This window comes from Ornithorhynchus anatinus, chromosome 10 (assembly GCF_004115215.2).
Source record: "Ornithorhynchus anatinus isolate Pmale09 chromosome 10, mOrnAna1.pri.v4, whole genome shotgun sequence".
Lineage (NCBI taxonomy): Eukaryota > Metazoa > Chordata > Mammalia > Monotremata > Ornithorhynchidae > Ornithorhynchus > Ornithorhynchus anatinus.
This window is the reverse complement of record NC_041737.1, coordinates 55,685,861-55,708,021: the sequence shown is the minus strand read 5'-3', so window position 1 is coordinate 55,708,021 and position 22,161 is coordinate 55,685,861. Positions and strand designations below refer to the sequence as shown.

At 64.5% G+C, this 22,161-nt stretch overlaps 1 protein-coding gene across 2 annotated transcripts; it reads right to left on the bottom strand.

Moving 5' to 3' along the window:
• Positions 1–1,890: 1,890 nt before the first annotated feature.
• TFCP2 (transcription factor CP2) lies at positions 1,891–17,524 on the bottom strand. Of its 2 annotated transcripts, none has more exons than XM_029074108.2 (15): positions 17,351–17,524; positions 11,615–11,766; positions 11,100–11,176; positions 10,312–10,417; positions 9,653–9,759; positions 7,987–8,139; positions 7,355–7,465; positions 6,554–6,642; positions 6,386–6,461; positions 6,156–6,249; positions 5,555–5,645; positions 4,249–4,355; positions 3,713–3,855; positions 3,425–3,476; positions 1,891–2,583 (listed from the first exon to the last, which is right to left on the bottom strand). In XM_029074108.2, the coding sequence occupies exons 1-15, from the start codon at positions 17,470–17,472 to the stop codon at positions 2,546–2,548; spliced, it is 1,518 nt and encodes a 505-aa protein (XP_028929941.1). In that variant the 5' UTR covers positions 17,473–17,524; the 3' UTR covers positions 1,891–2,545. The 2 variants fall into 2 exon arrangements, with proteins under 2 accessions (XP_028929941.1, XP_028929942.1); XM_029074109.2 differs by having other exon boundaries at positions 6,386–6,434.
• Positions 17,525–22,161: the final 4,637 nt, after the last annotated feature.

The window sequence follows — 22,161 nt, the reverse complement described above, 5'->3', positions numbered from 1 at the left end:
CCTGATTTCCTTACATCCACCCCGGAGTAATAATAATAATAATAATAATAATAAATGTTGGTATTTGTTAAGCGCTTACTATGTGCAGAGCACCGTTCCGAGCGCTGGGGGAGATACAGGGGAATCAGGTCGTCCCACGTGAGGCTCACAGTCAATCCCCATTTTACAGATGAGGGAACTGAGGCCCAGAGAAGTGAAGTGACTCGCCCACAGTCACACTGCTGCCAAGTGGCGGAGCCGGGATTCGAACCCCTGACCTCTGACTCCCAAGCCCAGGCTCTTTCCACTGAGCCACGCCGCTTCTGGCACATAGTAAGTGCCTAACGAATACCAAAGACAAACAGCGTGGCTCAGTGGAGAGAGCCCGGGCTTGGGAGTCAGAGGTCGTGGGTTCTAATCCCCGCTCCACCCCTTGTCAGCTGTGTGACCTTGGGCAAGTCACTTCGCTGTGCCTCAGCGACCTCATCTGTAAAATGGAGATGAAGACTGTGAGCCCCACGGGGGACAACCTGATAACCTGGTACTATCCCAGCGCTTAGAACAGTGCTCGGTTACACAGTAAGCGCTTAATACCATCATTATTACTATTGTAATTATTATTATTAAGAGGGGAAGGCTGGCTGCCAGAGGTTGACCTCCAGGGGAAGGGGTGAAACGGAGGGGTGGAGGCGGGAACGGAAGATTTCCCAGCTCCTGCCAAAAAAGGACTCCTTGGCCCCAGTGGGGAAACCCACCCCATCCCGCCCCGTGTCCCCAGTGCGATTCCGGCCTGCGTCTCGATCCCGCTTCACCCCAACCGTTGCCAACAGCGGGAGGAACCAGGAGCTGGGTCGGGTCCCCCTCCCCCGAGAGCGCTCGGGCGCAGCGGCTCCGGCAAGCCCTCGACTTCATCGAGGGGCCCGAGAATCAACCGGTCGACGCGCTGGTTGATTCTGCTACCTCGTACGGAAGACCCCCGGACTGAGCGCTTGGGACAGTCGACGGCCTCGAGCGGGGGGCAGCAATGGAGGATGGGCCCGCTTTGGTTCTGTCCGGCTTCTGCAGCCGTGGGGCGGGGAGCCACACCAGTCTCTTCGAAGACTCGAGCGCTCTCGGAGGTCTCGGAGACGGGCCCGGGGAGCGGCGGGCTCCGACGCCTGACGTCCGGGAGCGGGTGGCGAAGACAGGAGACGATGCAGGCCTCCGGCCCGGCGCCGGGCCGGGGTCAAAGGCCGTAGGTCCACGCGTGCGGGATCCGGCCTCTCCCGGGCCCGGTGTGACGTTGCAAATCCCGTCCAACTATCCGGCCCTCTCGCGTCATTCCTGTGGCGAACGGGCAAGGGGAATTGACGGCGTTGCCCGGGCCGGAACCGTTCCCGGAGATGGGTGGGGGGGCAGGAGGGCCTCCGGTCCGGTTGCCGTGGTCAAACTCGCCCCGGCCTTCGGGCTGGAGGGTCCCGGTCTGGCTTCTCGCCTTTGGCCGGAAGTGGCGGTGCCTCACGGTTCCTTCCGGCTCCCCGTCGCCTTCCACCCCCTTCCCGGGGGGGTGGGTCAGGGAGGAGGAAGAGATTCGTAGCCTGCTCGGAGAAGACGCCGAGTCCCGTCTGACTGGAGGAGAGCCCCCAGCGTGGGCCCGCCGGGGCTCCCGGCGCTTAGTAGAGCGCCGTGCGCACAGCGAGCGCTCGATAAATACGACCGACCGCCTGGAGGCCGGCCTCGGGTCCGATGGACTCGCGGCCCGGACCCCCGGGAGGACCCCGCCGTGGCCGGTGGCGGCGGGAGACCCGGGGCCCGTCGGGAGCCCTCGGAGGGCCTCTTGGTCCGAGGACCCCCCGCTCTCAGGCTTTCCCGCCGACAATCGAAACGGACTTGGACCACCACGCAGGCTGACTTTAATGGACGGGAACCGCCTTTCGTATAAAAACCGATCGAGCTTTATCAAGTGCTTTTAAATAAAAAAAGCCAGACACCCAGTCCCGTATAAAAATCTTTCGAGACGCGTCAACCTGAAGCCAATCCGGGGAGGGGGCCGGCGACCGACCCCGGCGACACCCTCCCGGTTCGAGGGGGGGGCGGGGGGTCGCACCCCGGCCCCGAAGCCCCTCGGCGGATCGCCCGGGATACGGGGTGGCCCCGAGCAGGGGAGGGGGAGGCGGCCGGGGGGCGGGAGGGATGCTCGGGGTCCGGTCCGCCACGGCCCGCCGGAGACCTTCAGTCCGGGCCCGCCGCGCAGGAGCGGCGCCCGTCTGGGAGAGGGCGGGGCCGCTCTCCTTTCGACTTCGGAGCGGGAACGTTTCCCTGCCCGACACCCCCCCCCCCCCCCCGCCCCCCGCGCCGTCCACCCGACCCGAAGCCACGGGGGGCGAGTGGCATCCGGCCGGCGCCGCGGGTCGGGACCCGGGATCGAGGGACCCGGCCGGAGGGGGCGGGGGGCGGGGAGGAGGGGGACGGACGGGCAGCCTCCGCGGGGCTCCCGCGGCCCTCCGACGCTCCGCCCCCAGCCCGTCCCAGGGCGGGGTGGCTCCGGCGGGGGCGAGGGGCGGGGCGGGGGGGTGGGCTTCCCCGTCTATTTCAAGATGATGTGGTAGCTGTCGTTGGTTTCAGCTGCAAAGGAAGGAGGAGGGTCAGCCGCCCGGACGGAGGGGGCGGGGAGGGATCCGCAGCAACAGGGCGGCCTCCCCTCCGCCCAGGGCCGCGGCTGCTCGCCCGGCCCCGGGGTTCCCCTGCCCCTGCTCACGTCTAAATTCCACCTTTGAACCGTCGGGGCCCGTTTCTGGCGATTCCCTCCGTTAGACCGCAAGCTCCTCGAGGGAGGGGTTGGGATTTTGGCTCTGGGAGGGCAGTGTTCTGCACACGATAAGTCCTTCATAAATACGATCTACTGACCGATCGACCGGGAGGCTCCCCGGGCTCTGGGCAGGTGCTCCGCCCCCGGGGAAGCGCTCGGGTAAAAGCAGCCCAGGGGGTTGAGGAGGAGGGGGCAAAAAAGCCGGCGGCGGGGGATGAGAAGGGATGCCACGGTCCAACGCTTTGGCTGGGGAACCGGCCCATCCTCCACTCGTAAGCCCTTTCTCTTCTAAGTTTGCCAAGGATTCCGTGTCCGCTCCCGGACCCCGAACTGCCCTGGCCGGTGCCCGTTCCGGCCCGCTGGCCCCGGTGAGCTCTCGGCCCCCCGTGGGCGCTCCTAGCCGGGGGCCTTCCGACCAGACTCGGCCTCCCGGGGACCCTGAGACGGTTTGGGATTCCCTCCCCACCCTCCTCACCGCCCCCGCCCCCGGGATCTCAGGCGGCCGTTCGGCAAGACGAGAGCGGGACCCGAGGGGTCCCCCCCTCCCCGGGCGGCTGGGTCCGGGCCCACCCGACCCGTGAGCCCCAGATGGGAGGCGGCGGGATCGGCGGCCGCCCCCCGGGGCCCCGGTCGGCGCCGGTTCTGGGATTCCATTACCTTTCATCGTGTCCAGGACAAAGCAAGCTTCTTCCTGAAAGTTCTGGATCATCTGGAAGTAAAAAGGGGTGAGACGGTCACCCGGGTCCGGAGGAAAAGGGCCCCTCCAGACCGAGGCAGAGGGAAGGGCGTTCCCCGGCTTCGGCGTCCTCCCGGGTAACGCCTGACTTGGGCCCCACCCGGTCCCAGGAGCTGGGACCGGGGATTCCCCGGGGGCCGGGCGACACCCTCCTCTGGGGTCGGGGCAGTCCCCGGCTCGTGGCCCGAGGCGGGGGTGGGGGTGCTTACCTCATCGCTGATGAGCACGTGGATGCCGGTCGGCCCCTGTTTGTAGATCTGACTGATCTGGCAAGGGGAAATACTGAAAAGCTGGGCGATCTTTTCCGTCAGTTCCATGGCCGTCAGCTCCTCCAGGTAGATGGCGTGGTACACTGAGGGGGAGGGGACGGACGGCGTCACATTTAGGCCGGGGCATCCCCCCGGGACCCTCCCAATCCCGCCGCCCCGGCTCACGGGGACGGCTCCGGGACCCTAGTGAGTGATGCGGTTGGCCACTCGGTGTGCCGGGGGCGTGGGAGGGGGCACGGGTTCCTCGGAGGCGGCGGCGTCCGCACCCTTCACCCCCTCCGGACCCCCGCTCCCACAGTCCGCCGCAGCGGGGAGGAGACCGGCTGGAGCGGCGAATCAGACCGACGAAGGGGAGGAGCGGACGGGCCCGCCCGGGGTAGGGAGGAGTCGCTTGGGGAGTCCCCTCGGACGAGTCTTCCCCTCAGGCGCCGCCCCCTGCCCGCCTCGCCCCGCCGCCCCGACCCCGGCGAGCCCACCGAAGAAGGCGCCGTTCGAGTCCCCGTCCTCGTGTTTCTGCTGCTGCTGGTCAGTCAGCTGCAGCGACTCCTGGCACACGTAAATGGTCAGTCGTGGCCGCACCATCCTGGGGAGGAAGTAGGTGGTGGCGAGGGCGGGGGGGGAGACGCTCCCTCCGGGCCGGCCTCCGCCTTCCCCGCCGGGACCCCCGTTCCGAAGAGGATCCCTGAGGGGTCGCCAAGAGGTCCCTCTCGGTCCTGGCTTTGGACACGGTGACCCCGGAGGTGGGAGGAGGGGAGGAGGAGACTAGGGGCGGGAGTAGGGACCGTGGGTCTCCCCCCGGCCCCCTCAAAGGGCAAGGAATTTGGGGGGTCCGGTCTGGAGAAGAGAAGGCTGCCTGCATTGCGGTCCCCAGCCCGGGGCGGGCCTCCACGAGGCGGACGCTGACCGCTTCTCCACGACCGGAAGATCAAATCAGAGGAAACTAAGCTCACTCTGACGCGCTGCACGGCGTTCTGCGCACAACGAGCCCTCGATAATAATTCTGGTATTAAGCGCTTACCGTGTGCCAAGCCCTGTACTAAGCGCTGGGGTGAATACCCGATAATCAGGGACCACACGGGGCCCACAGTCTAAATAGGAGGGAGAACAGGAATTGGATCCCCACGTTGCTGATGAGGGAACCGAGGCCCCAGAAGAGTGAAGTGACTCGTCCCAGGTCATCCAGCAGACCAGTGGTGGATTAGAACCCAGGACCCTGACACCCCCCCCCCCCCCAGGCCGGTACTTTTTCCTCTAGGCCACGCTGTTTCATTAAATACCATTGACCGAGAAGAGCTCTAACCCGGCAGCGAGCGACACGCGCTCTGAATCGGAGGACCGGGAGATGTTTTTTGTGCTTCTTGTGGCCGGGGAGGGTGCCGTGGGGCCTCGGTCGTCCTTCCCCCAAGCTCTTACTACAGTGTCCAGCACTCAGTAGATGCTCAAATCCCATCCTTGACCTTCCACTAGCGAAAACCTCCATCCCAGGTGAATTTTTAAGAAGCGAACAGAGGCCGTCCTCGACGTTTTAGGGATTCACCGGCCAGGAGGCAGGGGGTCGGACCAGATGACCCCCTCAGGACCCTTCCAGCTCTGAAACTCTCAGCAGGGGATTGGAGCGTAAAGCCCACGGGGGCAGAGGCCGTGTCTTCCGCCTCTCTCGGGTGTCCCCGAGAACCTCCTCCGACGCCCCCCGTCCGACGAGCTCCGGCGGCGGCACCGGCGGTCGCCCACCCACCTCGCCCCGGCCCCCCCGGCCCCCCCCGGCCCCCGGCGGGCACCCACCGGCCTTTCAGGGCGTTGAAGAGGCGGATTCCGTCGGCAGGGCCGCAGATCTGGATGACGTCGTCCCGGGTCAGCTTCAGTAAATCCGCGCCTAGAACCCCAACGCGGCCGCTCGGAAACTTGGTCCTGGGGTCACGGGGGCCCGAAGGGCTTCTGGGGGGCAGGTCCCGAATCTCCCCGACGACACAGGCCCCCGGGGGTCAGGAGGGGCAACGGACAGGCCGGGGGGGAGGGGCTCCACGGGGCAGGAGGGGTTTGGAGGGAAAAGGAAGTCCACCGGGCTCCACCGGGATCCCGAAAGCAGAGCCGCCAGATGCCGGAGCTCGGCCCACCGAGCCGGCCGCGGTCCGACCGCCCGTGCCGGCGGGACCGCCCCGTCTGGGGGCAGGCCCCCTTCGCCGTGGCCCTCACCACCCTCCTCCGCCGGCGCCCAAGCCGGAGCGCTCTACGGTGGGCCCCGGGCACCCTGAACTCGGAGAGGGCGGGAGAGGGGCAGCTTCGCTCTCCCCGGTTCTGGCCGGGAACGGGGAGGAGCGGCGGAGGGCACGGGGGAGGAGAGAAGAGGGCAGGAAGGGTGGGGAAGAGGGGAGCCAGGCCCGACCTGAGAAGTTAACGAACAGCCGGGAGAAGGTGGAGAAGCGGTTCCGATGGAGCCACTGCTGGGCGTCCTGAGGCGTGGTGGTCGGCAGCAGGTTCTGAAACGGCGGCCACGGGGGCGGGTTGGCCCCGGCGCCCGCGGACGGGTCCCCGGGGAGCGCCAGGAGGGATGCCCAGAAGCCCAGCCCCCCGCCCCCCGGCCCCGGACCGGCAGGCGCTCCGGCCCAGACTTACGTCCGTGACCGGAGGGGGCGGCTCGGGCTGGTGGTTCGGAGAGCCGTTCCTGGAGAGAGACGTGGCCGACGCCAGGCTGAGAGAGCCAGACACAGACCGGCTGTCCGGGGGGGGCACGGGGCGGCAGGGGGTGTTCCCGCGGCAGGACCACCCCCTGCCCACACTTACCCTTCCCCGATGGAAAAACTGCTGTGGGAACTGTTGAAGCCGGGGGACGGGGAGTTGTTGACGTATGTGATCTCGGGCCAGGGGGAGCACTGGAAGACAGAACCCGGCTGGGAGGCCGAGGAGCGACCGGGCGGCCCCGGCCCCCGCGCTCCGGGGACCCCCCCCCGCCGTCGGGGCGGGAGCTGAGCTCCTCCCGGGCAGCGAACGAGCCTCGGGCGGCGCGTGGGGCTTTGCGCTGGAGGTGCTCGCCTATCTCCGCTACCGCCATCAACCCGGTCGGTCCGGGGTACGCACGGAGCATTCGCTGTGCGCGGAGCGCGACCGACCCATCCGTCGGTGGCATCTAGCGAGTGCTTACTGTGCCCGGAGCACTGTACTGAACGCTCGAGAACGATACAGTTGGGAGACCCGACCCCTGCCCTCGAGGAGCTTCCTCGGGCAACGGGCGACCGCTACTACGCCCAAACGGGAACTTCACGGTCTCGACGTAGGGCGGAGGTCGAAGGTCACGGGGGACACAGGCTCCTAGCGGGGGGAAGGGGTCAGGAAACCAAGCCAGCCCCCCAGCTCCTCGTGCCCGACTGCCTGAGCCGGCCAAGCGGTCGCCCCACCGCGGTTTCGGTGACCTTAAGGAAGGGCAGGACCGCCGCTCCCCCGGGGGCGATGAGGCGTTGGGCTTGACGGCCGCGGGGCCCGGGCTCCGGCTTCGAGGGGTCCCGGTGTCGTCGGGCTGGGGCCTCGCCGCCTGAACTCCGGGTCCCCGAAACCGGCCCCCGGGATCTCCCGGGCCTCCCCGCTCACCTCGGTGAGAATTGTCGTCTCGTAGGAAGGCTGGTATTTCTCTTTCTCGTGCGGCGTTCGCTTCTCCATCTTCTCCCGGTCCGTCTTCTGCTTCCTGTCGGCACCTTTGGGCTGGAAGGCGGGCACGGGGGCCGGGTGGAGAGGAAGCCCGGACGACTCCCCCGGTGACGCGGGGCCGGGAAGGGGCCGCCCCCGGGGCCGCGGAGAGGGTCCCCGCTCCGGTCCCACCTCCGCCCCGGCCCTCCTTCCCGTCCTCGTCCGGGCCGGGGAGCCGCGAGCTGGGGGAGGCCGGGGGAGTCGGGCAAGCTGACGGCGGAGGTGCCGTCTTCTCGGTGGGGGGTGGATACGGGGCGGCGACGTCAGAGGGGGGTGAGGGCTGGCGGGAGACCGGCTTCCAGGGCCCGAGGGGCCATCTGAGGCCCCCCCGCCCCTCGGCGGAGACCCGGGATCCGGCGGAGGCCCGGACTGGCCGAGTCCCCCGCACGCTCTACCGCTGTCGAGCGGGCATCGACCCCGCCACGGTCTCTAGGGTCTGATTGATTCCAAGCGGCCCCCCTTCTCTCCGGGGGGGGGGGGGGGTCCCAGGCTGCCTCCCCTGAGCCCGGGAGGGGTCCCCGGGGAACCGGCCGAACCTTGAAGACTTTGATCTGGCAGCTGGCGGAGTGCAGGTGCTCGGTGTACTCCCCGTTCTCGTTCTCCTTGAAGGTGTCGATCTGCACCCGGAAGGGCACCCCCTTCTCCCCGCCGTGCTTCCGCATGGTGAACTCCGTGCTGATGCAGTGCACCTGGAGGGAGCCCGGGGCGGGGGCTCAGCGCCCGGCCCACCCGCCGACGCTGTCTCTCCCACACGCCCGGGTGCCTCCCGCCCTCAAACCACCGAGGTCCCGGGGCCAGAATCCATTCTGGGGGGCCACGGGGGTCTACCCCGACCTGATGAGATGCCCGTCTTCCCAAGAGAGGAACGCCACACCTTCAGGTAGAGCGGAAGCTCTCTGTGGGCGGGGCACGCCGTCGGACCCGTCTCGTACTCCCCGGACACTCGGAACGGCGCGCTGTTTCCGCCGGACACTCGGTAAGCACGGTCAACTGCTACTGGTTGACCTTTTTCCGCGTTCCCCAGCAGAGAACCCGCCCCGAGTCAAACGTGACTCCCACTGGCTGCAATTTCAATCTGAGCCCTGGGTGGGCCAGGGACAGTGTCCAGTCTGTCTTAACTGCAGGATTCAAGCGCTTACTATGTACCAAACGCTCGGGCAGACGCAAGATAATCAGGTCCCACCCTAGGCTGGCGGTCTAAGTGCCAGTGAATTCCCATTTTACAAATGAGGGAACTGAGGCACAGGGAAGTGAAGTGACCTGTCCCAGGTCCTCCGGCTCCCGGACCCGGGCTCTCTCCACGCTGCTTCTCTCTCCCCCAGCGTTTAGCACACTGCTTGGTCCATGGCAAGCGCTGAACGCACGCTGTAATCAATCCCTTCCCTCCCGCTCGAGACTCGGTGCGGGTGAATCGGGGCCAGTCACTTCCCCTCTCGCAGGCTGCTCCGTCGCCTCGGATACGGCCGGGCTTCTCCCGGGCGGCGGCCCGCCTTAGGCTGTGATCGTCAGGCCAATCTCACCGGGCCTTCCTTTCTCTTTTTTGTTTTGTGGTCCTGGTGAAGCCCTTACCGAGTGCTAGGCGCTCTACTGAGCGCTGGGGTAGATGCGAGTTAATGCCGGGTTGGACCCGGGCCCGGTCCCAAGTGGGGCTCACGGTCTCAATCCCCGTTTGACAGACGGGGTAACTGAGGCAGAGAGTAGTGAAGTGACTCGCCTACGGTCACACGGCAGACGGGGGTGGAGCCGGGATTAGAACCCAGGTCCTCCGGACTCCCGGGCCCGGGCTTTAACCACTAGGCCGCACTGCTTCTTTGACCCCAGACTGCCCCGTTCGTCCCGCCAGCGCCGACCCGGCCCCGTGCGCTGGGGCTGGAGCGGGGGAGGTGGGGAGTGAGTGTGGAGGACGCGGCGCCCGCCCCATCCCTGCCCTGCTGTGGGCAGGCCGGATTTTTCCCTCCTGAGGAACCCCCACCCGGACGGCGGGCGATCCGAAAAAGTGCCCGACCGGATTTCCCCGGGCACCGCCCGCCTGCCATCTCTCTCGGTGACCCTCACCGCCCCCGGGAGGCGGCCTCGCCGTGGGCAGACCCGCGGTCGAAGCGGAGGAGGGCAGCTCTGCCGCGGCTTCCCGACGCACCCGCCCAGCTCGGCCCCTCTCCCCCATCCCCCCATCCCGGCGGTCCCGGCCCCGCCCCGCGCTACCTGGATGAACACGGACGTCCTCTTGGTGGGATCCCACAGGAACTCCACGGTGTTCAACTGGGTCGGGTTGGCCCGGGGGTCGATGATGCCCACCGACATCGGGATGTCTGGGGCAACAGTCGCCCGTCAGCCGCCCTCCCGCCGCCGGCTCCGGGAGAACCGGCCCGCGGCCCGCTCCTCGCCCGGTCCCTGCTCCCCGAGGGATCTGGGGGGAGGGTGCGGGGCAGCCGGGTGACTCGGTCACACGAAAAAATCCCCGCGGAGGGCCGCCCTCGCTAACGGGGCGGTCGAAGGAGGAGTCCCTGGGTTCTTCATCCCGACTCCACCGCGAGCCCGCTGTGCGACCGGGGGACGGTCACTTCACTTCTCCGAGCTCAGTCTCCTCGACCGCAAAATGGGGATTCGACACCTGCCCGCCGTCCTCCTTCGACCCGGAGCCCCACGTGGGGACAGGGGCTGTATTCGGCCCGACTGACTTGGATCTGACACGGACCTTCTCTGACCCCTTCACGGTGACCCCTTCTGCGCCTCAGCCTCGGGGCGAGGGGCGGCCCCCCCGGAGAGCCCGGAGGGCCCGGACGGGATCGAATCCCCCACCCCGCGACCTCAAGGTGACCCCAAGGCCGTTCCGGCGCTGGCCCCCGCTCCGCCCCACCCACCTATGTCAAGGATGCGGTCTCCGGGGCGGTTCCACCGCCAGCCCTCCAGCTGCTGGTGCTCCGTGTACTGGAGCCGTCGGTCGTGGAAGACCACGCGGAAGATGCTCTGTGGGACGAGGGGCGGACCCCGGGTCGGCCGGCGGACCCGGCCTCGATCCATTCGCCCCCGGCGGGCCGACGGCCGGACTCCCCCCCCGAGCCCCAGCTTCCTCTGTTCCGCTCCCCGTCCCAGAGGCACGATCTCGGGGATCGGTGTCGGGACAGTTGGTGGCCGATGCTCAAAATCCACTGGCCAAGGTGGCTCCGGACCCCTCCGCCTCCCCCCGGGAGAGGTGGAATGGCCTGACGGAGCGCACGGGGTCTCGGGGGCACAGGCTGGGAGTCAGAAGGCCGGGTTCTAGTCCCGGCTCTGTCCCCGGTCCGCTGGGTGACCGCTCCGCCTCTCCGGGCTTCGGTCTTCTCCTCCGCAAATCGGCCCACCCTCCGATCCGACCGGCTCGCGTTCAACGCCGAGTAAACGTGGGAACACTGAAGGCACGCGGGCTGGCCCGGTCGGGGGGAGAGGGGAGGGAGCGGGGTGGGGGCGCCTGAGCCGGGATCCTCCCCCGAGTCGGCGGGAGGCGGGGGGAGGGGGCCGCTCACCGGGGCCGATTCCGGCAGTGAGATCCTCAGGGAGCCCGGGGGTGGGGAGTCCCACGAGTCTCTGAGGGGCCCCGGCACCTCTGCCCCCGAAAGGGGACGGGAAGGGGCGGCTCAGCGAGGAAGGCCGAGGGCACTCTCTCCCCTACCTTCACCAACTTGCCGTTGATTTCCGGGAGCTCTCCGATCTTCCGGTTGTCCAGCATGCGGATCTCATAAGACTGCCCTGGAAGGGGAGGAAGGTGACGGGTGGACGGACGGACCGGCGGACGGGCGGAAGGGGAGACCGACGGCGAGGGGAGCCCTCGGCCGGCCCCTGGGCTTCCCCCGCCGGGCGCTCCTCGCCGGCCCCGGGGACTCGGCCGCGGCCGGCTGACCCCCTGGCAATCGCGCTCCGCTTCCTGCCTATCTGTCCACCGGCGCCGACTACCACCCCCGCCAGACCGCCAGCTTCTCGGGGTCAGGGGCCGGGCGCCGCTCCGCCCACCACGGCGGGGTCCTCTCGGACGCCGACGACGCCGTGGGGCTCGGCCGGAAGCCCGGTCCCCTACGGCGGGGCTGGATTTCCAGTCCAAGGGGGGGGGCGGGATCACCGCGGTCACGCTGCCCGCCGCCTCCGCCCGCGTCCCCCCCCCCCCGGGGGGGGGGGGGGGGCGTCCCTCACCTTGGTTGAGGTACGTGAGGGTCTCGTCGTGCAGCTTGACGGCCGGGGAGGTGGCGGCGCAGAGCACGTACTGAAACGGCAGGATTTTATCCTCGCTGTCGGGGGGCAGCGTCGACTCCTCTTGCTTGAAGATGGGCAGCGCCAGCACATCGCTGCGGAGGGAGAGGCGGGGGGCTCGCTGCAGCCGGGGGGGAGCCGCCCGGCGGAGGCCCGCCGGGTCACGGGCCCGGGGGGTGCCCGCCCCGGCGCTCGCCGAGCCGAAACCCGAGCGAGCCCCACGGGGGACGGGGACTGCGTCCAACCCCATTAGCTCGGATCGAACTCCAGTGCTTAGGACGGTGCCTGGCGCGTGCTAAACGCTCTACGCACACCACTAAAAAAAAAAAGACAACTTCCAGTCTAAAGGGGGGAGACGGACATAAAAACAAGTTACAGGTAGGAGAAACGGTAGACTAGAAGGGTAAAAGGGCACACGTGTAGATGCCGGGATCTCGGGGCTATTGGCTTCGGGGTCAGCCCCCCCCCCCCCCGCCCCCCAACAGCCTGGCCCACTCAGATTTATCAATAATGATATTAATAATGATATCTGTTAAGCGCTTACTACGTGCCAGGCACCGTTCTAAGCGCTGGGGTGGATCGTCAGGTTGGACACAGTCCCCGTTCCACATGGAGCTCACAGCCTTCACCCCCATTTTGCATATGAGGGAACTGAGGCCCAGAGCAGCGAAGTGATTCGCCCGAGGTTCCCCGGCAGACGGGGGGGGGGGGAGGAGCCGGGATTAGAACCCGGGTCCTTCTGTCTCCCAGGCCCGGGCTCTAGCCCCTAGGCCAGGGGATTTGGAAACGGGAGGGAACGTGCGAGGTCGGACCCCCCCCCCCCGCCCCGACGGCCGGCTGCCGGTCTGTCTCGATCCGATCGTATTGATCATTCATTCAGTCGTATTTATCGAGCGCTTACTATGCGCAGAGCACTGTACTAAGCGCTTGGAACGTACAGTTCGGCAACAGAGAGAGACGATCCCTGCCCACTGACGGGCTTACGGTCTAATCGAGCGCGCAGCACTGTGCTAAGCGCTTGGAAGCTACAATTCAGCAATAAACAGCCACATTCCCTGCCCACAGTGAGTTTAGAGTCTAGAGGTGGGGGAGAGGTGCGTCCCCGCCCCTCCAGCACCGGGCGGGAGGGTCTCCCCCACCACGGGCGGGACCCCGGCCACCGGCAGAGACCACCCCGACTCCCCGGCTGGGAAGCAGAACCCGAAGGAAGCAAAGCTGAGACCCCCGGCCACCCGCCCGCCACCTAATCCCGCCACCCGGCCGTGGGCCCCGGGGGCCGAGGTAGCGTCTCCAAGGGGGCGGTCGGCTCCGGAAGGGGAGCGGGGACCGCGCGCCTCGTGCCCGCCTGCGGCGGGGGCTTCCCCGCCGAGGGGACGTCATCCCCCGGCCAGGGGACAGATCCAGTCTCGGGGCTCTCGGTAATGGACGGCACTGTTTCCCGCCCGCCATCGACTGTGCCGAGCGCCGGGGCAGACAGGAGGTGACCAAAAAGGACACAGTCTCTGCCCCGACCCGGGGTTTCTGGGCTGAGCCGGGGTCGGGGGGAGCCGGGAGAGCTTCTCCTCCCCCGCCAACACACCCGGCCGTTCTGCGGACGAGGGGAAGGACGCTCAGAGAGGTCGGCTCGTTAACCCAAGGTCGCGCAGCCGGCCCCGACGAGAGCGGGGGCCGGAAGGCTCGGGCCCTCTCCGCCGGGCCGGGCCGCCCTCCCGCTCAAGCGGCCCCCCCGGGGCCGGCCGGCTTTGGCCGCTCGGGGAACGGAGGGTTTCCCGAGTGCCCACCGTGGGGGTCCCGTGCCCTCCCCGCCTCCCAGAAATCGGGCGACCGGGAGGAGCGGGCCGCCCGCTGCCGCTCTCGTCCCCGGACGGCTCGGAGGCGAGGCCGAGGAATCCGGCCGGCCCCGGGGGAGGCGGGCTCGGACCTCCTCGCGACCGGAAGGGCGGTGGCGTTCGTTAAGCGCTCACTGGGTAGCGGGCGCCGCGCTAAGCGCTGCGGTGGATAGAAGTGAATCGGATGGGACACGGTCCCTGGTCCCGCGTAGTCTCGATCCCCATTTTCCAGAGGAGGCCCAGAGAAGCGAAGTGACCCGCCCGAGCGGACGAGTGGGGGAGCAGGGATTGGAACCCGTGACCTTCTGACTCCCAGGGCCGTGCTCCAGCCACTGGGCCACGCTGCTTCCCCTCCCGGCCAAACCCCGGCCCGCTCCTTCTCGGGCCGCCGCCCGGGCCGCGCCCGTGGGGGCCGGGGGGCCCGGCCACCACCGCCCTCCGACAAACACTCCGCCGGATCGGGCCTCTGTCTTCTTTTTTCACGGCGTCCGTTAAGGACTTACTAGGCGCCGGGCACTGTCCTGCCTCATTTTCCAGATGAGCTAACTGAGGTCCGGGGAAGCGAAGTGACTCGCCCGAGGTCACGCCGCAGATGCGTGGCACAGACATGTGGCGGGGAAGACTTTCCCGTCAGTCTCTGTATCCCCGGGGGAAGATTTTTCCAGCCGCCCCCACCGCCGTCCACCCAGTAGGCTTCTCTGGGCCCCGGGGGAGGATTTCTCCACGGTCTCCAAGCCCGTCTCCACCCGCCACCCCAGCGGCTCCTCTGCGCCCCGGGGCCGTCCAGTAATAATTCACGCTCTCACCACCCGAGTCACGTCCGCCCAATGGCCACCGATGCCCGTCGAGGCCTCTCTAGACTCTCTGGGCAGGGAACGTGCCTGTTATATTGTCACACTGTCCTCTCCCACGCGCTTAGTACGGTGCTCCGCTCACAGTAAGCGCGCTCGACAAATACCACTGACTGATCGAGGCCTATCGAGTCTCTTCCAGACCGTCAGCTCGCTGTGGGCAGGGATCGTGTCCGTCATACCGTCCTCGCCCAAGCCCTCGCCGCGGTGCTCTGCACACGGTCGGCGCTCAAGAAATACGATCGATCGACTGAGGCCCGTTCAGGTCGTCCATCCATTATCCGGGCCTGTCCTATTTGCCATCCTAGGCTGCTCCATCCCGGCTCTCCCTCCGTTCCCCGTGTCCCACCGCCTCCTTGGATTTCAGCGGAAGCGCCTCCGGGGCAGGGAATAATAATCACGGTGCTTGTTCGGTGCCTACCATGTGCCCAGCCCTGGGGCCGGTGATAATAATAATAATGTTGGTATTTGTTAAGCGCTTACTCTGTGCAGAGCACCGTTCCAAGGGCCGGGGGAGATACGGGGTCATCAGGTTGTGTCACGTGAGGCTCACAGTTAATTTTACAGATGAGGTAACTGAGGGGAGCTCACTAGGTCGGACACAGTCCCAAAAATACCGAACCCCCATTTTGCAGTTGAGGCAACTGAGGGGCAGAGAGGTGAAGTGACTTGCCCAGGGTCACACGGCAGGCGGGTGGTGGAGTCGGGATTAGAACCCAGCTCCTCTGACTCCCAGACGTGGGCTCTCTCCGCCAGGCCACGCTGCTTCCTTTCGTCTTGCGGGCCAGGAGAGTTGCTTCCGGGAGACGAAGAGAAGCGGGGCGACCCGATCCCGGGAGACGGAACGACCTGGGTTCTAATCCCGGCTCTGCACGCTTACCTGCTGCGTGACCTTGGGCAAGTCACATCACGCTCTGGGCCCGTAACCTCATCTGTGAATCGGGATTGTGACCCCATGAGGGGTCACAGGGAGGGGCAGGCACTAAGGTGGATTCAATTCCCCTGCCCGAGCTCAGTCCCAAACTTCGCACAGAGCAGGCACTCAGTAAATATGATCGAAAGATTAGGGGGAGGAGAAACAGTAGCCTGTAGGAATAAGTGAATTAAGTGATGAGGGGCTGGGGTGGGTATCAAAGGGTTTTTAATAACAATAATAATGTTGGTATTTGTTAAGCGCTTACTATGCGCAGAGCACTGTTCTAAGCGCTGGGGGAGACACGGGGGAATCGGGTTGTCCCACGTGAGGCTCACAGTCTTCACCCCCATTTTACAGACGAGGTCACTGAGGCCCAGAGAAGTGAAGTGACTCGCCCAAAGTCACACAGCTGCCAAGTGGCCGAGCCGGGATTCGAACCCACGACCTCCGACTCCCAAGCCCGGGCTCTTTCCGCTGAGCCACGTAGCGCTTGGGAGAGGCCGCCAGAAAGATAAAACGCCACGCTCCGTTCAACCCCCCCCCCCCCAAATCCAAAGCTCTCGGTCGTTGTCGGGCGCTTAGCAGCCGACCGTATTTATCGCGCGCTCACTATGTGCAGAGCACCGGACTGAGCGCTTGGAACGGACCGTTGGGCAACAGACAACGGGCTCCCCGTCTAAACTGTTCATTCGATCGTATCTGTTGAGCGCTTCCTGTGCGCAGAGCACCGTACTAAGCGCTTGGAACGGACAACTCGGCAGCACACTGGGACCGTCCCGGCCCAGCGACGGGCTCACGGTCTGAACGGGGGAGACGGACGGCAGAGCGAAACAGAACAAAGCTGAAACAAAAAGATCTCCCCCAGCGCTTAGCACAGCGTAAGCGCGCAACAGACTTGTCAGCTGGGTGACTGTGGGCACGTCACTTCACTTCTCTCAGCCTCAGTTTCCTCAGTCTGTAAAATGGGGATGAAGATCGTGAGCCTCACGGGGGACCACCTGATGACCCTGCGTCTCCCCCAGCGCTTAGAACAGTGCTCTGCACCTAGTGAGCGCTTAACAAATACCAACATTGTTATTAATATTCTCTGGGCCTCGGTTCCTTCATCTGGATCACGGCGATGAAGACTGGGCGCCCCACGGCGGGGGGGACCCTCTGACCTCGTAACCTACCCCAGCGTTTGGCACAGAGTAAGCGCCCGGCAGGAAGCACCATCCTCCTCCCTCCCATCCCGCCCCGTCGACGAGTCCAGCGCTGTGGTGAGCGCCGGGGGAGGTGGAGAAGCAGCGGGGCCCAGTGGCAAGAGCCCGGGCTGGGGAGTCAGGGGTCGTGGGTTCGAGTCCCCCGCCTCTGCCACTTGTCAGCTGGGTGACCGTGGGCAAGTCACTTCACTTCTCTGGGCCTCAGTGACCTCATCTGTCAAATGGGGATGAAGACTGGGCGCCTCACGGGGGACCACCTGATGACCCTGTATCTCCCCCAGCGCTTGGAACAGCGCTCTGCACATAGTAAGCGCTTAACAAATACCAACATTATTATTATTACGGTTAACTTCTCTGTGCCTCAGTGACCTCATCTGTCAAATGGGGATTAACGTGGGACCACCTGAGGCCCCCGTATCTCCCCCAGCGCTTAGAACAGCGCTCTGCACCGAGTAAGCGCTTAACCAACACCCACACTATTATTATTATTAACTTCTCTGTGCCTCAGTGACCTCATCTGTCAAAGGGGGATTAACGTGGGACCGCCTGAGGCCCCCGCATCTCCCCCAGCGCTTAGAACGGCGCTCTGCACCGAGTAAGCGCTTAACAAAGACCAATACTATTATTCTTGTTAACCTCTCTGTGCCTCAGTGACCTCATCTGTCAAAGGGGGATTCGGACTGGGAGCTCCTGATGCCCCCGCATCTCCCCCAGCGCTTAGAACGGCGCTCTGCCCAGAGTCAGCGCTGAACAAATACCCCCTCTTTGCATTTTTATAGGCGGACCCCATCCCAGCTGGGGCCTGGCGGCGGGGGCTTCCCAGCGCTCAGGAGGGCGTCGTGCACCGAGGAAAGCGCTTAGCGCAGGGCTGCGGCGCTCACCTCATGCTATAGGCTCCGGCGCCCAGCTCTTGGCCGATGCCGGAGAGGCTGGCGTCGAAATCCTGCACCAGGCCGGACTCGATCACCTCGTCGGCCAGGGGCAGCTTCAGGGCCCAGGCCATGGCGCCTCCTTCCCCTCGCCCTGCAGGACCAGCAGCAGCAGCAGCAGCAGCAGCAGGAGGGGGGGGGGTCTCCTCCTGCCCCCCTCCCCACTTAATTGCCCCACCCCCCCAAACAGCTAAAAGCTCCTACCCTGTGCTGCACACCCTCCCGCCCTGGAGGGGGCCTCCCCTCCCCCTCCCCGCGCCCTCTGACCCCTGCAGCTCCGCCCTCCCCCCGCTTCCGCTGCCCCCGCCTGGAGGAGGAAGGGCGGTCCCGGCCGGGGACGGGACCCGCCGATCACCCCCCCGCTCGGCCAATCAGAGCGGCCCGCCTCCGATCGTCCCGCCCCCCCGGGTGACGTCACGCGGCCCGCCCGTCGATCACGCCCGCACCGGACGTGACGTATGACGCCGCGCTGCCAATCGCCTGGCCGAGGGGGCGGGATCAGCTCGCTCGGAACACCCTCCATCGGCTTCTTCATTTCCCCCCCCCCCCGGCTTGAGGTAGCGAGTGGTTTGGACCGACCCGCGTCCCCCGTTTAGAGAATGGGTCGGTCCCACTTCCCCCGCCCCCCATTCATTCATTCAATAGTGTTTGTTGAGCGCTGACTGTGTGCAGAGCACTGGACTGAGCGTTTGGAATGGACAGATGGGCAACAGATAGAGACCATCTCTGCCCATTGACGGGCTTACAGTCTAATCGACATTTGGTGGGTGGTTCCGCCCGCTGCTCGCCCTGAGGAAAGAGCTGTATTCATTCATTCAATCAATCAATCACTCGTCCTCATCATCCCCCCCCCCTTGAAGTAGCGAGTGGTTTGGACCGACCCGCGTCCCCCGTTTAGACAATGGATTGGTCCCATTTCCCCCCCCTCGACATTTGGTGGGTGGTTCCGCCCGCTGCTCGCCCTGAGGAAAGAACTGTATTCATTCATTCAATCAATCAATCGATCGATCGATCATTCATCCTCATTTCCCCCCCCAACTTGAGGTAGCGCGTGGTTTGGACCGACCCTCGTCCCCCGTTTAGAGAATGGGTCGGTCCCATTACCCCCCCCGACATTTGGTGGGTGGTTCCGCCCGCTGCCCGCTCTGAGAAAAGAACTGTATTCATTCAATCATTCATTCACTCATTCATTCAATCAGTCAATCAAGCATTCATCCTCACCCGCCCCCATCTTGAGGTAGCGAGTGGTTTGGACCGACCCGCGTCCCCCGTTTAGAAAATGGGTCGGTCCCATTCCTCCCCCCCCATTTGGTGGGTGGTTCCGCCCACTTCTCGCCTTGAGGAAAGAGCTGTATTCATTCATTCATTTCATCAGTCAATCATTCTATCGTATTTACTGAACGCTTCCTGTGCAGAGCACTGGACTAAGCGCTTGGAAAGGACAATTCTCAGCACTATAGACAATCCCTACCCACACTGGACTACAAGGGGGGGGAGTCAGACATCAAAGGGGCAACAACAGAAATAAATGGAATTAGAGATACATATGCATCAAAACAAGTAAACAGGCCGCAGTGTAAAAAAATAGAATTATAGGCACGTACATAGACACATAAGAGCTGTGAAGTGATGCAACTTGCCCCAAGGTCACACACGGGGAAGGGGGTTAGAGCAAAGGGAGGGATCCGGGGCAACGCGGAGGAAAAGGGGGGATCAATCTGGGAAGGCCTCCTGGAGGAGGTGAGCTCCCTTCCGTTTTCCACCGTGCCAATCAGGTGTATTTATTAAGGGTTTACTGTGTGCGGAGCACTGGGCTAAGCGCCTGGGAGTGTTCAGCATTTTGAGTAGTGCCTGGCACATAGTAAGTGCTTAATAAATACCATTATTATTATTATTGTTATTATTATTATTATTATACTATAACAAGAGTTGGATGAGGACGGCGGTTAAAGCACAGGCCCGGGAGTCAGAAGGATCTGGGTTCTCAACCCGGTTGCCCCACTCGTCCGCTGTGTGATTTGGGGAAAGTTGCTTCACTTCTCTTCACTTATGTGTCTGGTCCATAGTAAGTGCTTAACAAATGCGATTATTATCATTATTATTCTCTCCCCTGTAAAATGGGGATTAAGACTGTGAGTCGCACATGGGATTTGGCTTATGTCCCACCTGATTAGCTCGTATCTAGAACAGTGTCTGGCAAATAGTAAGTGCACATAATAAGGGCTTACAAATATCATTTTTTTAAAAAAAAGGATTTTGAAGGGAGGATGGTGGGCAGCTCAGATCTGGTCCAGTGAAATAGCTTGGCTGTGGGGTGGCTGGGAGGGAGAGAGGAGGAAGAAAGAGAACGAGAGAAGGAGAAAGAGAGAGAGCCGCAGAAATTCTCTCAGCGGCTGGGTTCGGACAGCAACCTTTCGCTTCTTTAAACAATTGTTGGTATTATTGAGTGCTCACTGCGTGCAGAGCACTGTACTAAGCAGTGGGAGTTGGTAGAAACGTTCCCTGCCCGCAAGGAACTTACAGCCTAGAAGGGGAGACATTGAAATAAAATACCGGTATGCAAATAAATACAGTGGGGCTGAGGGAGGGGTGAATAAAAGATTTAAATCCGAGTGCAAGGGCGAGAAGGGAGCAGGAGAAGAGGAAATGAGGGATTAGTCGGGCAAGGTATCTTGGAGATGTGCTTTCAATAAGGCTCGGACGCTGGAGAGAGTGATCGTCTGAGGTACGAAACGGGAGGGCAGACCTGGCCAGAGGCAGGTGGTGGGTGAGGGGCCGGCAGCGAGATAGACAGGATCGCGATCCAGTGGGTAGGTCGGTGTTAGAGGAGCAAAACGTGCCGGCTGGACTGTAGTAGGAAATCGGAGAGGTGAGGTAGGAGGGGGCAAGGCGCAAAAAGGCAATTTTCTCCTCCTCGTCCCAGCCCTTTAGCCGGGGCTCGGAGGGATTTTCCCAGCCTGCTTTCTAAAGGTCAACCTGACCCCTCCGGGCTGGCCGCCGAGGGCCGGGCCCAGCCGGTCTCGGCTAGACAGACCCGGCTCCCCCTCTGCCCTCCCCGGCAGGAGCCGGCCCGGCGGGTTTCTTCCCGGACAAATCGCTTTTAGCCAGATGGGCCCGGCCTCCCCCAGTCCGGGTTCGCCCCCGTCTCCATCCGGTCTGGCTCCCCTGCCCGTCTTGCTGCATGTGGGCAGGGGGCTGGCTTGCATCACCCCCAAAGGGGCCGGGAGGAAAGCTGACCTCGAGGGCTGGAGGCCCAGAGGGGCAGTCTGCCATGGGGACGGGGTCTGAAAATGAAGTTCCCACCTCCTTAGGGGTAGGGAAGGGGCCCACTGCCCCCAAGACCCCCCCAAACTCCCCCCATAATAATGGTACTCATTAATCACTGTGTGCAAGACACTGTTCTAAGTGCAGAGGGAGATCCAAGTTGGATCTGGTCCCTGTCCCACATGGGGCTCCCAGGCATAATCCCCATTTTACAGACGAGGTAACCGAGGCCCAGAGAAGTGATGCAACTCGCCCAAGGTCACGCAACAGCCACGTGGCGGAACGGGGACTAGAACCGTCCATTCCAAGCGCTTAGTCCAGTGCTCTGCGCGTAATAATAATAATAATAATAATGTTGGTATTTGTTAAGCGCTCACTACGTGCCGAGCACTGTTCTAAGCGCTGGGGGAGACACGGGGGAATCGGGTGGTCCCCCGTGGGGCTCACAGTCTCAATCCCCATTTTACAGGTGAGGTCACTGAGGCACCGAGAGGTCAAGTGACTCGCCCAAAGTCACCCAGCTGACAAGTGGCCGAGCCGGGATTCGAACCCACGACCTCCGACTCCCAAGCCCGTGCTCTTTCCAGTGAGCCACGCTGCTTCCCGTAGTAGCAAGCGCTCAATAAATACTATCGAATGAATGAATCCAGGTCCTTCTGACTCTGAGGCCCAGGCTCCACCCGCTAAGCCACACTCTGCTTCCCAGGTTTCGAAGCCGGGGGAGGCCGGGGGGGCCGCCCGGCCGTTATTTCCCACGGAGCCACTCGACGCCACGCAGACAGGTACAAAAAAGAAAAAAAAAGAAAAAAATACTGTTTATTTCACACAACTACATCAAGTGCTTCACCCCACCCCCACCCCCGGGATCCCAGTACAACACGGAGCTGGGGGGGAAAGGGGGAAAGAGACGGAGCGGGAAACTTAGCCCAGGCCTCCTCACTACCTAAAGGCTCCTGCCTCGTCCAAGGAGCGGGCCGGGGGGCCCGGGAAGCAACGGCAACACGGTGGGGTGGTGGGGGTGACTTCCGGGCACCTTTTGAGGGACCCCCTCCCCCCAAACCAGCCCTGGGCCCTGCCCCCAACGTCCCCCCCCCCCCCCATCGCTCCATCCCGTTCCCGGAGCCTGTCCCGACCACTCTTCCGGGATCCCCGATATCGCCGCGGGACCCGGCTCGCCGTCCGGGCTACCGAGAGGGCCGTTGGGCTTTCAAAACTGGAGGCGAAATCTCAAAGGAGGCCAACTGCCCTTTCTGCCCCCGACCACCAGTTTGGGGGTGAAGGTAAATACCCGAAGGTGCTTCCAGAATGCGGCCCCTTCGGCGACGAAGAGGGCCGGGGTCTTGCATCCCTCTGGGGGAGGAATGTCGCCCCGGGGCATTCTTTATTTGGGGGGGGGGGGAGGGGGTCCCCATCCCCTCTTCAGGCTGAGCGGGGGGGAGGTGCGAGTGACCACCGCCCCGCACCCTGCCCCCTTCCCTCCCAAGCAAGCGGAGACGTGG

Excerpts from the sequence above, each read along its gene's own strand:
- TFCP2 (XM_029074108.2), bottom strand. The coding sequence starts at position 17,472 with ATGGCCTGGGCCCTGAAGCTGCCCCTGGCCGACGAGGTGATCGAGTCC. Across the intron at positions 11,177-11,614 it reads CCTCACGTACCTCAACCAAG|GGCAGTCTTATGAGATCCGC; the intron begins GTGAGGGACGCC and ends CTCCCCTTCCAG. Across the intron at positions 9,760-10,311 it reads AGACCGCATCCTTGACATAG|ACATCCCGATGTCGGTGGGC; the intron begins GTGGGTGGGGCG and ends CTGTTGCCCCAG.